Source organism: Cynocephalus volans, chromosome 16, assembly GCF_027409185.1.
Source record: "Cynocephalus volans isolate mCynVol1 chromosome 16, mCynVol1.pri, whole genome shotgun sequence".
Classification (NCBI taxonomy): Eukaryota; Metazoa; Chordata; class Mammalia; order Dermoptera; family Cynocephalidae; genus Cynocephalus; species Cynocephalus volans.
In genome coordinates this window covers 8,882,479-8,896,600 of record NC_084475.1, presented here as the reverse complement: position 1 = coordinate 8,896,600, position 14,122 = coordinate 8,882,479, and the positions used below count along the sequence as shown (strand labels likewise).

Sequence of the window (14,122 nt, the reverse complement as noted above, 5' to 3'; positions counted from 1 at the left end):
TTTTGTCTAACAATAGCACTGAGTAACTTTTGAATAACTCAAGAGCAAAAAGTTTTCAACCCTCACACTCCACTTCTCTTGTTAATAAACATGCCAACGTCACTGTATCTAGAGCCACCATAAATATAATTTGCCCAACAAGTAAGGATAACATTTACATTTTTAAAAATTAGTTTTTCAGGAAACATTTGGTGAATATGTGCATTTTGTAAATAACAAAACAAATAAGTTCCCACTTGCACCTAGAGATCTGGGGTTTGTTTCACTAACAAATACTGACTTAAGGAGCAACCTTAAGATGAATGAATTACCCATTTAATTTTAATCTTTTTAAAGACCTGCAACTTTCAGGTCTTTGCACTGGAAAATTCTCTTGTTCTGAGATGCTGGACCTGGCTTTACTGTTGTCTACGTGTTCACTGAAAGCTCTTGTGCAGCACACAATGTCAGTGTCAGAGGGAAAGACACACACGCCTTGAGACCAATGTTGCATTGCAACTGTCCCTACAGACAAGGTAAGAGACCCCAGATCCAGGCCACACAATTCAGCAAACTTCATTCTCTGAGGACATCATTAACTTATATTCAAATATTACTAATACTTTCAGGCTTTGACTTCATACCTAAGCAAAACAAATCAAAATGAACCAGAAAAATAACACACATTTTCAAACCCTGGAAATCTAATTGTGTACTGTTTCTTTCTGATTTCTTGTGATTTTTCCCAACCTCCCAATATTATAACTATCCAAAAGTACTTGAGAGATTGGAAAACAATTTAAAATAATTGTTAAAACAAGTGAAAAAAATTATTGTCACTGAATTTTTATATTTGTTTCAACTGAAAAACATCTCAAGTTTCACTTTAATCCACCAATTTCAATACTTTGGGGCTCGATTGGGCTTATTTTATTATCCAAAAGTTTCCACTTAGTGACAATATTTTTCAAATATTTTCTGCACATAAATATTAAAGTAGTTTGAAAACAGACTATTATTTTCACATAATACCTTGCTCTCCTCTTCAGATAGGAGTTTAAGATCTCCCCGACACCAATTTCTATCATTTTTGTCATGAAAAATGCTCAGGTGTTAAATATCTTTCATATCATGCTACTAGGCATGATTCCAATTAGTGCTGAATGGAAGACAAAATGACAGTTTAATAAGCTTCAATTTTCCAGCTCTTTGAACACTTGATGATATATCATCATTTTGCCAATCATTTGTTACGCTTAGGCTTCAACCTCTCTGTCATGAAAAATTACCTGAAATACACAAATGAAGGTATCAGGGATATCGTTCACAACTGAGAGTCAGAAATCTCGGAATAACTTTTCCAAGACATCAAGGAAGAAGAGCTACACACCCATTATTTCCTCAAAGACAATCTCTGCAACATTCTTAGTAATCTCATTGAGGCAGAGAAGGAAGAGAAATATGCTAAAATTAACTGAAGGCATTTTTCATTATGTCAACGGAAAGGACATTCAGCATGTGTAATAACGATTTATCTCTGGAGCATTAATTTTAAAAAATAATTCATCTTAAGATTTTTTATTTTGACCAAAATAGCTCTAGAATGAAGCCAAAGCCAAATCACATTAACATAAATTGTTTTTGAGAATTCCATAAAAACACCACATTTTCTTGGTTTTTTTTTTTTTTTTTTTTGTCTTTTTTGTGACCAGCCGCACCGCGCTCAGCCAGTGAGCGCCCCGGCCATCCCTATATGGGATGCGAACCCGCGGCGGGAGCGCTGCTGCGCGCTCCCAGAGCTGCACTCTCCCGAGTGCACCACGGGATCGGCCCCCACATTTTCTAATTATTCCTATATTTCTATGGAGAAAGTCTTCAGGTTTACACTTAATAAACCATCACTGACCACATTATTAAAGGTTTTGACTAGCTTTTGTCATGCAATAGGACCCTATTTAGGCTCCTTTAGGGAAAAGGATTGAATTCTTTGAGATTTAAAAATTCATTCCATAAAATGAATGAATCATATGTAATATTCCAAATTAATAGGTGAGAATGTACCTATAACAAACCATTCACAAAAATCCATACTTCATCAGTATTAAATGCAAATATCTGTGCAGTTTTTATAGAGATCAGTAAGCCCCACTGACCTAAAAGCTTGGTGGATTCTTACTCTGGGCAAATTTTCTTATTTTGTTAATAATGTGAAAACCAAAAGTGAACTAATTTCAAAAACATATTCATTTTTCCATTCTACAGATTCTGAAATTTGTGGGAAGAAAACTACATTCTAAAAAAAAATTAAGAAATTCATATCTCTTCTAAGTTTAATGTATCTCAAAATAAAAACATAGTCATGGTTTTTGGCTTTGGAGACAGATTGAAACTACTGGATAAAACTTGATTTGGATTTACCAAGTCTGAATTATGAATATCAGTATTTTAAAACTAGTAATGCATTAAAAATCCAAAACTGGAAACATAAAAGATTTATGCAGAATGAATAAAATTTAGAGACAATACACTCACACATAAGCAGGCTTGGGGACAGGGACTTTGCCTTGAGTGCCAGGTACATTAACTACCAGTTATGTGACCTTGAGCAATTTATTTACACTTTCTGAATCTTTTCCCATTGATAAAATGGAAATAACGCATAGTAATCTTCTGACCCAGCTAAGAGGTCAAAACACAAGTTTCTACATAGGAAATTTCATGCTCATAAGGTATTGAAGGTTGCAGGAGATAATGCCATGTAAAGGACCTAGCAGGAAGCTTGGCACATGGGAAGCACACCATAAATATTAGTTGTTTTTGTTGCTGCTACTGCTGTTGCTGCTACTGATAAACATTTACAAGCAAAAAAATACAGTCTTGTTCTAGGAGGCACTGCTTACTAAAACTGGAACTCAAGCAGCATTATTTAATTATGACTTTTCAGCAACATCAAGTATGACAAATCACTGAAAGAAACCCAAATTGCTATGAGAATCTCAGCATGGGGAACAAGGAGTACCAATGTCTCTCTCCCAAGCTAGGCAAAGATTCACACACAACCCTGTTCCTTTTTTGGCATGTCCAAGTCTCTCCAAAAATCTAAAATCTTTCTTGGAGGAGGGTAATATATAAAGAAAGAGACTGACTTCAAGATCAAGAAGCCCTGGTTTGCTAGTTCTGTGACCTTGGGCAAGATACTGTCCTTGAACGGCAGGTTCCTTATCTCTAAATTGTAAATCATTGGATGTGGTCATTTCTTTAGATTACTTACTCTGTCTATATTATTGCTAGCTACTTAAGACATCTGATATGACCAAAGCTTCATGTCAGGTGGAACATACTATATACAATGAATCGTGGTCCCTGGAAATCCTCCCAATGTTCACCACTGCAGAGTGATCACATTATACCACCTACTTAAAATATCTCCAACCTTTAATTACCTCTTCTTCAGAAAAATTTTTATATTTCTAAAGATATCAATTAAGTGCAGGAGAACAAAAAACAGATTTCTAAAGCAATCATTATTAGTTGACAAAAAGTTGCTTATTATTTTAGAATGTCCTTAAAAGGAATACTCTTTATCTAAAAAGTGGACCACATACCATAGAATGTGGTTTCCATGGTAACTGCCACATGTAAAAAATATGCACAGGACTAAAGATACACTGTATAATACTTCTACAAATGGATCATTCTTACAGAAATCAATTTTCTTGTCTCAGCTTGTATTTTTATTTTTTAAACTTAATATAATTTTCTCTAAGATGAAGACCAAGTAAAATTATTTATAATTGTTTCATTATAGGTATATATACTACTTTTGCACTTGCAAGATTAAAATAATTACAGAATTATTTTAATAATAATTTAGAATTATAATGGAAAAAGAAAGCTGGTGTCCTATGAAAAATGTAAGCGTTACCTGAAATAGTGTTTTCCAATATTTTCTCCTAATTAAGTACCTAAGAAATAATATTCTTATACATGTTCATTTATATAATAATATATAAATAATGCAAATATATTATTAAATTCATATGTAATATCACTAGACACACTACCATTGCATACAAATGAAACAAGACCTTCACATTAGTGCATCTATGTCAAAATATGACAAAGATTTTTGCCCCTCTATTTGGAAAGTTCTCTATGACTTATGCTTTTGGTGTCTGAGAAACAGAATTTTCCCCACAGGCTTTTAAAAATGGCCTAGTTAGGAAAACCTCTATTTATATTTACATGTATACAGAAAGTTCTTGGGCTATCTTAAATATAGACGTTAGATAATATTATAAAAATATTGTAAAATATTTTTACAAAATAAAAGTAAAATATTAAAAACATTTCCCACCAACCTTCTAATGCCTGACATTAAACTTTGTACACAGCAGCAAAACCCACTTAATACTTAAAACACACTTAATTCCACTCTGCTGTCCCTCTAATACAAATAACTCAGTATATAAGGGGATAAGTACTAAAGTGTGGTGTGTACACAGCTGGAACACCAGACAAGCACTCTAATGTGACGCTGTGTGTCACTAGGGAAAAGAGGGGAACAAAAACCAGGGTTACATTGACAGCAACAGCCTCATCAGGCTGGGAGAAAATACAGTCCACATAGTTTGTTTTTTCCAAGCAATCAGTCCACTTTGACCCATGAAATAAAAATAGTTATTACCTCAGAACCAAGCAAATGATATCAATGAATAAATATTGATGATATAATATTTTGGTTATGTAAGGAGGATATGAATCATTTTAGTACAGGTAAAATAAAATTTTGGCACATTAAAATAAAACCTGCTAATTATATTTTATGCAAGTACTTAAAGAATCTAAGATTTTTCCCACCAGATTTTATAATTTTAACATATAGAGAATATCATCAGTTATATCGGTCAATGTCCTTTATATGAAGCCCCATGTCATATATTTCTCTCAGAACTGAGAGCTAGGAAAAAAATGAACTCTTATGATTTCCTTCATTACATAATTATAATTACATAATTCATCCTGTTTCCCTCTTTGCTGTGGCTCCTAGGCAAGCTCAAAATTAAAACATATGCTTAATTATAACTTTTTTTAAGTATAGATTTTCTAATGTGGTTAATATTATTTATTGCTTAGTTATTATTTTCAGTTACATTTCAAATGTGTGTTTATTATAAAATGCTGACTTAAATCTTTTTTGAAAGTAGTTGGCATATAAAAAAATTAAAATGTTTTCAATAGAAAAATTCTACCAAAGCCCAAAGACCCTGTGTACAGGTATAACAATAATGTTCAGACTACACATATTCAAATTTAACAATAAAAGTCATCTTTGAGAATAATAGCCAATGCTTAATCCACCGTATGCATGCAAACATCCAGTCTATAAATGGAAATTTTTATCTTGTGTCCAATATGCGCAAATCCTTGGAAAATAAGTTTACTGAGATATAATTTTTAAAATTAAAATTATCTTATAAATATCTTTTTACAAAAACTTTTTTTAAGTAGGAGAGAGAAAGAAGAGAAAATACAGATTCCACATTTTAGAATCAGTGATAGGGTTCAGTCTCTTAATGTGAATCAATATGGTAAAATCAACAGGATCTGCCCATATATCATGCCAAAATTGTTCATATTAGACTCATGATTCTCATTTTAGGGAATCGAGAAAGGCATTTAGATGAAATGTTACGCATATCTGCTGTGATATATACAAATGCTAAGTTTAATATAGTTTCAGGTATTACAGATGACCTTCTACAAGTTTGCTGTATTTTATCTCCATGATACTCATGGTGGTTCACAATGGCTGCTGGTTACCTTGACTCCATGATCTGTCTGTACTGCAACAGGTCACACAGATGTCCTAAGACAGTGACACCACCTTTGGGGCATATCACACAGGTTCTATGTAACAGTCTGTATAGTATTTATACACACCTCTCATTTCAGCAACAAACATAAAAGATTAAGCAGTCTCTAAATGGATCAGGGTCCTAAAAAAGACAACTAAGAGATTAAGGAACTTATGTTCTATTTTTCTTCTAATTGCACATAATAAACTGCAGAAATTCTTTCATTATATTACATTTCAAAAGCAAAAGAAGAATTACATGTAGAACTGTCATGGCTAGAAGAATCTCTCTAAGATGATATTTTATAAATTTTCTTTATATTTAAAATGTGATTGAATCAAAAAAATCATTCTCCAAAATAATTTCAATAAGAAAGATCTAGTAAATGAAAAATATTTGACAATGAGGTTATACATTTGTATATGTCTTGATTTCTACTGATCTGGATGTTTTTTCTTAAACACCATTACCTTAGGTAGATACCAGACTGAAACATCTTGTAAAAAGGTAATACAGTTTAATGTGCATTTTAGCAAATGTATCACAACGTAATATATCATGCCACTGAAAATCAAAGTAATATAACAAAACTATAATACGCACATAAATAATTAGCTAACTGTGCCAACTAAAATGAAGAAAATGGTTAATTGTTATTATATCATTATTATATCTTATCATTCCTCTACAAAACAAAAATTATTAGAAAAACTAACCTATAATAATTCCATAGCACATTCACCAAAAGGGAGTTCCTAGTTGATATGATTCACCTTAAGGTAGGTAACCACACTTCACTATGATTTTCATATCAGCATACAATGTACTACATATTTGGAAGAAGCCAAAAATAGATTTTTAGGATATTGTGTTCATTTAAAAATCCAATGAGAGAGAAGCAGCAAACAAAGCCATAGTACTCAAAATAGATATTTCACTGGTCCTCTTTTAGTTAAGTATTTCAAACAGTCCTTTTTACAAAATGGCCTCCATTACTAAACTGGAGTAGCCAAACATTAACTGAAAATCAAATCTCTCTGGAACTAAAACAAAAAATTATACAATCTAATATTTAAGAAACACATGTTTGTTCTCCATCAAACTACAACACAATGACTTGAAAAATATCTCCTATGTTAAAAAACACATGCCTACTTTGTTTTTTTGAAATTTGTGAATGGCATTCAATATTTAAAAGGTATACATTACTTTATTTAGATCACATCATGAAGAAATATATTTTGAAAATTTAGGACTAATATGAAGGAAACTTGAATTAATATCCTCAATAAATAACCAAACATAAATACAAATTATTAGTATTTTGGTACACATAATAAAATTTTTAAAAATACAACTTATTGATAATAGTTTTTTAAAATTATATTCTCTAAAGACAACAAAGTACAACATACACAAAATTATTTTCCTTTTGACCAAGAAAGCATTTAGCCTAAGTTTCTATTGCTTACTGGCATTCCCACGACAGCAATTCTGGTTAGAAAAACGTTCCAAGAAAGACACAAAATACAAGAAATATACCTTAAGCTACAGCACTTGAAAAGGCAAAATAGTCCTTATACTGAATATTTCAATAAGAAGAAATTCAATTAATAACCTTATGATACTATCCCTGTATCTTAATTATACATACTCATTCTAAAATTTCCCTTTTGTTATCATTCAATGAACCGCACCCTATATGGCAGACACGACATATACAAAATCACAAAGATTTCCACTAAATTTGGCCTCCACTTGTGTTGACTTCCATAACAGCAACATAATAGTAGGAAGTTATGGAAATTAATGTATTTTATTGAATCCATTATTCAATTCTACTATGCAAACAGATCTTACCCTGACTCAGAATCCATATCCCTTAACATGGGAAGACAAAAGTAAGGTTTATCATTATGTCTGAAGGATAATATAACTTTTAAAATATTCTCAATAAATTGTATAGCTAAAAATCAAAATACAAGCATATATTTTGCAAAAGCTAGTGAGACTGGTAGCAAAAGTACAATACACATTGATTTAACAGGAACCACCTGACTATGCTCATACCATGGCTACCACAATGACTACCTTTTCCTATATATAATTTTCCTATAAATGTATATTATTAACAAAAAAACCTGTGCTGGGTATATTTATATTGCCCAGTTATTCTGTGAAAATAAAAGACAACTCAAGGTCAAATGAAAAATAACCAATAACTCCTATTCTTTGCCTTACCGCCTCCCACTCTCCACTCAAAAAATTAACATTTTATTTAATTAGAAATATTTTTTTCATGTAGATAATTATAAAATTGTTTAAACACATAGCATGACAGAAGGTTTATTTCGTTATTTAAAAATTATATTATTTTGAGAGTAATGATAACTAGAGGAAGAAGCTTATGTGTGGTGTGATTAGTATGGTTAGATTTCAATGGTTAAAGAGGTATTTAGACCTATTATATGATATGGTTTTATCCGAAAAGAAAATTATCTTTTTAGTGTTTTCAATTGTTCTTAAATTTTCCTTTAATAAAATTTCACAGCAATCTCCTCAAGAAGGTATACTAAAGGCCCTCGATTACATATACCCTAAAGAATGTATTGTACCACAAAGACACACACCCAATAAGATTTTTTTTCATCTGAAATTTATAAAGATAATTTTCCATGCTGACAGTGCACATTTCATCCACAAGTTTGAAGAGTCAAATGCTACCACAGCTGGGGGTTATTCTGCCAAATGGCTTCCAACAGGGGCTACAGAGATGGAGGCTAGGAGGCATGTATATGTGCATGTAGGAAAAGCAACAGAACTGATGGGAAATAGCCCTTCTTTGGAGTCATTTTTATCAATTACCATCTGAGTGATCTAATCAAATATAGAGTCTAATGGAAAAAAGCAACACTAGGAAGGAAAAGCAAATATTAAAACAGCTGCTTGATTACCACAGAGATTAAAACAAAAAGCAAGGAGTGAAGCTGATATATTTCATAGGGATTTGCTAAGGCTGAGGGGAGGGGTAAGGGGCAGATACCTTAAAAAAATCCATCATGAAAGGAACTGAGACAAGATTATAAAAAAGGAGCCAAGTTATAGCGCGCCATGGGATTTTTAATCTGGCTACCTGTGGTTTCTGTAGTTAAACCCTTATTCATCCCCAAAATGGGGGGGGGGGTGTAGGAGGGAGAAAACAACAAAACCACATTTAGATGTCAGTTTTGCAAATGATCAAACAGCGTGCATCAACAAGAATAATAAGAAAACATTAAACGCTGATGACTTTTTAAAAAGATACCCATTTTATCAAATATCATTGATAATTACCTGTGCATCTCGTTTCTTGAACTCTTGAATTTGATTTTCGTGCTCCATATTGGCAGCGCGAAGCTGTTTTTCCAGGTTTTCAATTTCCCGTTCATGGTCTCGGACTAGGCTATCCTTCTCTGCGTTATGCTGCTGTAATAGGTGCGTCTTCTCCTGTTCATGCTCCAGCTTCAGCTCTACTATCTGATTGGACAATGAGGAGGACAGTTCATCAACAGAACATCCTTGTCGTCATGACAACTCATGTACAGCTTAATTTTTCTCTAATTTGTCCAAGTTAAAAATTTTATTTTTGCGTCATTATTACCTCACCCTTGAAATACTCTCATTTGGGGTGGGAGGGATTTATACAAACCTCCTAATATTCAAGACAGTTGGGTATATTCAGTAAATCCTTCTGCAATCTGTTGACACAAATGTCTGAATATAGAAAAAAAAAAAAAAAAAAAAACAAATGTTGAATGCTAGATATTTCCTCCCCAAGAATTCGGGTATTAGTGATCAGCAATGGTTGTAAATGGTTAATAGTCAGTATGCTTTGCTTTTTGCTTAAACATATACATAAAAAGCAGCGATTAAATCAGTTAGTTTTCTTTATGATTTTCAAATAAAAGATTGGAGCTAAATACGCATCTGGATTATTGTATATACAGTTGTCTTTCTAAAAATAAAATGATAAATTTCAAAGCTCGATTATCTCGTTGTCAGCTACGGTATACCAACATAAACAGATGTTATGTGTTCCAGAAGGGCACCTGCTGTGCTGCAAGCTTGCGCCATGATTTCATAAAAAGCATTCTATTCTCAGAATCCTTTCCCAGTCCACTCCACACTGGAGACTGTGACCTTGGCCAGTCTTAGCCTCTCCCTGCTAGACTGAATGGCAGCCGGAGACCAAGGGCCTGGTTGCCGCAGCTTTGATATTAATCCTCCCAGACTGTGCACAATGGCACCCTACCTGGCCTGCAAACTATAGCCAGCCAGGCTGTCTTTGAAGCAGGTGATGAATAGGGGACTGCAGGAAGCCAGCTTCCCCAGTGAACTCCAGGCCACACAGCTGCTAAGAACAGTCACTTGGATTTTTCTTCAGTTTTGGTGGATTTCAGGGGGGAAAACTGCTGTTATCTAGAATATGTTGTGTTATTTTTGGCGTGAGAATCCATCTTCAGAAAAGCTAACAGTAGGAGCCTGCTCTAAATCGATCTTGTTTCATGCAATGAATCACCAGACTACCTTATCTTAAAGCTATAGCATTCATTTATCCAGCATGCATGCTGCACTAAATTTCAGAAATCATTTTCTTTTTAAATTCAAAAGTCTCTCTAGAATCAAAACATAAGTTAAATTTGCTTTAAAAAATAGGTTTCAAAATGCTCTCTTATTGTGATTTTGCTTAGTTGGATAATCAATAATAAATTTCTAACCATTCAGACATTTATTATAATATTTAGAAGAAAGAAGGCATGCTAACTCTTGAACATATGCACTTATTAGAAGAAAATAATGTACACATAGTATGGAAAAATATACTTTCCATCTGAAAACAAATATGTATTCTAGTGAATTTATATTCATTTAAAATTTAGGGGTGGTTTCCTCAATATTACTCTCCTATTGACAATATATGAAAAAAAATAGCATAAAAATTTTCTCCTAATACATACTATACCAAATAGTAAAGGAAAGTTTTCTTTGATTATTTAAAATAAATGTGTATGTTTTATTCTACAGTTTGCATGACTATAATGTTAATCCCAACAAAAGAGAGAATTTAAAATTTTATTGATATTATGGCATGTTTTTCAGGAAGCCAGGTGTATGAATCATTGAGTTAGAATATTTCTAGTTCTTGGACACTTTATTATTTCTACTCAGTGTTATACTATCAAGCACCATTACAATAAAATTATAAATATTAGTCAAAATCATTTAAGTATGCAACTACCTAAGGGAAGTAGAAGGAGGTAGAATGTTCTACTGAAGTCTTCTTCAAAACCTCAGAAAAACTGGAAGAATAAGTATGACTTAAAATTGATAGAAAGCAAAATATTTTATAATATTCTAGGAAAAAGTAACCAAATGACCTATAATTAGTGCAGAAGAATTACAGAATTTTCCCCCAAGAAAAAACAAAACACATGACTGGAACTAGTTGTGAGATCACTAGTAATGATACCACCTTGTTCTAGGCTCTAATAATAATGCACCACAATATCTTTCTAAACTGAGTCATTTGTTCTTACAGATTGCTCAGTGACCATACTCATGTTCAAATTTTAGTTTGTTTTTAAAAATCAGGGGAAAAAATGAAATGGTGTTAATGGAATTTCAAGCCTAAAAATGCAAGAGTATTTCAAAAAGTTCATATTTTTCTATAAAATTTTTGAAGTACCCTCATAGTTGTTCATAAATTATTATTAGTTTGTTATTTTCCCAAGGCCTGTTGCTGTGATTCTACTTAATGAACAAATCTCAAGGTTTCTGAAGCCTTTTAAAGCAAAATAGCTCGGGTTTGACTGCTCAGTCCAAGACTGCTTTTTGGCCGACTTCTAGATGCTAAGGATACTTTCTGGGCTTTGCCTAGTTTCCTCACTGTCAGCATCTTCTGGAAGCTGGGGTGTCTTCCCCAGATAAATTGTAGAGTTCAGAGGAAAAACCCTAATGTTCTAGGAACATCTTGATGGTGGTATTCGTAACCGCAAAGGCCATCATTGAGGTGGATCTGTGTTAAAATTCAAGGTTTTCCTAATCCCTAGCCCCTTCCATGTAAGTCAATGTTAAGAGTCCTTTGGACTTTCTGGTTTGGTCCTTTACTTGTGCACACATGTCAGAGGTAAACGTGAAGTAGCATACTGTCTTTACCTCAGACTACCACATACTTTAGGTTGATTGACAATAATGTCTAACAGAGTCATTGGTGGCGAGGAGGTGGTAAATTATGGAAAATGTGTTGGATGTGAAAGCAGACAGCACCCAAAAGGACAAACATTGAGTGACCAATGAGCCTCTAAGTTAAGGGGGGTCTAGACCCATAATATATGTATGCTACTAGTGGGAATGGGATGCATTATCACGAAGGACCCTGCCTGATTAAGTCTAGCTAAAGAGTTCCCTGTAACACAGAAGTGAAGGCTTCAAGTTCCCTAATCCAAAAGAGCTGAGCTGTGGGCCAGGTAACATTATTGGGTATTACCCACTCTATACGTACTAAAGCAGATTAGCATGTCTCCCAGGTACAATGAAAGTGATTAGTCCTTGTGCAAGCATCTCATAGTATCTGGCAGTCCCTTAAGATGCTGGGCTTGATGGCTTAGTGGTTTGGGGTTTGGGTGAGAAAACAGCTTTACTGCCTAGGAACTACGAGGTTGACCCACACAAAATTGCCATTTTTGTAGGTCAAAACAGGAGATGAATAAGGGTCCTGCTCCACCCACTATGCTACTCCTTAACACACTCTAAACCTAAAATTCAAGAGTGAAGTTTCAATGTTCTAAAGTCCCTGAAAGCATAGCCCTCCATCACAGACTAAATCATTCCACAGTCTGATGATACTTTCCCCATTCCAACTGAGGTTTCAGGTAAGTGCCCAAGGGCAGAAGCATATTCTAGGCCCTGAGAAAGACCAAGATGGAGCTGCTAGATATCCAAGTCCCTGGGAATCTTGTAATACATATTTAAGTCCTGGTAACTGTTTTACAGTGAAATTAGTGCTAGCAAATATTGCCTGAACACCGTTTCATAACTGTACAAAGAAAGAGACAAAGAGGATAGAAAAAGTCATTACTCCTCAGTACACAACACATGGAAGCCTAGCACATTTCAGTAATATACCTCCATATCAGAAACTCCAGCACAAGAAACATAAATTATAGAAGTGATAGAATGCACCACAGCACACTGAAAAGGAGAAATTATGATACAAAATACTAACTAAAATAACCTCAAAGGTAACCAAATTACAAAATCTATATTCTATAAGCCTTAGTGTAAGAAGGGGTTATAGCTACAGGAAGCAGAGCGAGATGTCCTCCATATTCTCTAGCTAGAGAAGGAGGAAGAAAGGCTGTGTACAGTTCAGAGCCCTAGAGGGTAGATCTGTTCCACAGCTCAATGATAACTACTGTAATTTTAAGTGAATAGAAACATGAAATCAAGAGCTTAGAGGGACATAGAGGCTACCTGGTACAATGTTCATCTTAATCCAGAAACCTTCCCTACAACACCGTGATAGTTGGTCATTCAGCTGCTGCTGAAATAATTTTAGCCACAGAATAACCGTATTTCAAGGCAAACAATGCCTCATACTGCACATGCTTGGCACTGAAACTTCTGGATAAAGATAGCAGGGGAAACTGGAAATTGTGAAAAGAACAAAAGCAAACGTTAAAAACAAAAACAAGAACATTCACTGGCAGCAAACAAACAAGGAAAGAGGAATAATATCTTGGCCACAAATTTCAAAAGGTGGTAGTCAAGGAAAGAAAGAGAAGATTCTCACATGATTTGGTGAGACATACTGTTTTGTCCCCATATCCCAGAAGTAGAACTGGTGAGTTGAAGTAATGCTGAGGAATATGTTCCAATACCACAATTTTGGAGAAAAACAGACTGAAGATGTATCATTTGCTTTCCTCTCTTCTGCCTGAGTGGGAGATAAGGGGGCAATTTTAATGGAGTAAAATGGCTGCTGGAGAGAGATGAATAAAACTGGGAAAGTAAAACACTGGAATTGATTCTCTCTGATAGAACACAGGCTTTAGACCTGCATAAAAAAAGAAAACACCCTCTGATGCATGGAGCGAACCCTGGTGTAGAACATTAATAAGTTGTTAAAAGACAGAGTAGATATCAGTTTCTCTAAGAAAACTTGCTCGGAACTCCAACTAAGCTCTCCTTTTCCATCCTTACAATGATCTCAAGACACAGAAAAGTGAATGCAACAAAATATCCAT

The 14,122-nt window shown here is 34.0% G+C and overlaps 1 protein-coding gene across 4 annotated transcripts in view; it reads right to left on the bottom strand.

Moving 5' to 3' along the window:
• The window catches only part of CEP112 (centrosomal protein 112), a 539,861-nt gene that overhangs the window by 250,787 nt on the left and 274,952 nt on the right, over window positions 1-14,122 (bottom strand). For all 4 annotated transcript variants that reach the window (XM_063080878.1, XM_063080876.1, XM_063080879.1 and 1 more), the window contains one exon: window positions 9,171-9,353. In XM_063080878.1, the coding sequence (XP_062936948.1) occupies window positions 9,171-9,353 (183 nt within the window). The remainder of the gene's footprint in view (window positions 1-9,170; window positions 9,354-14,122) is intronic.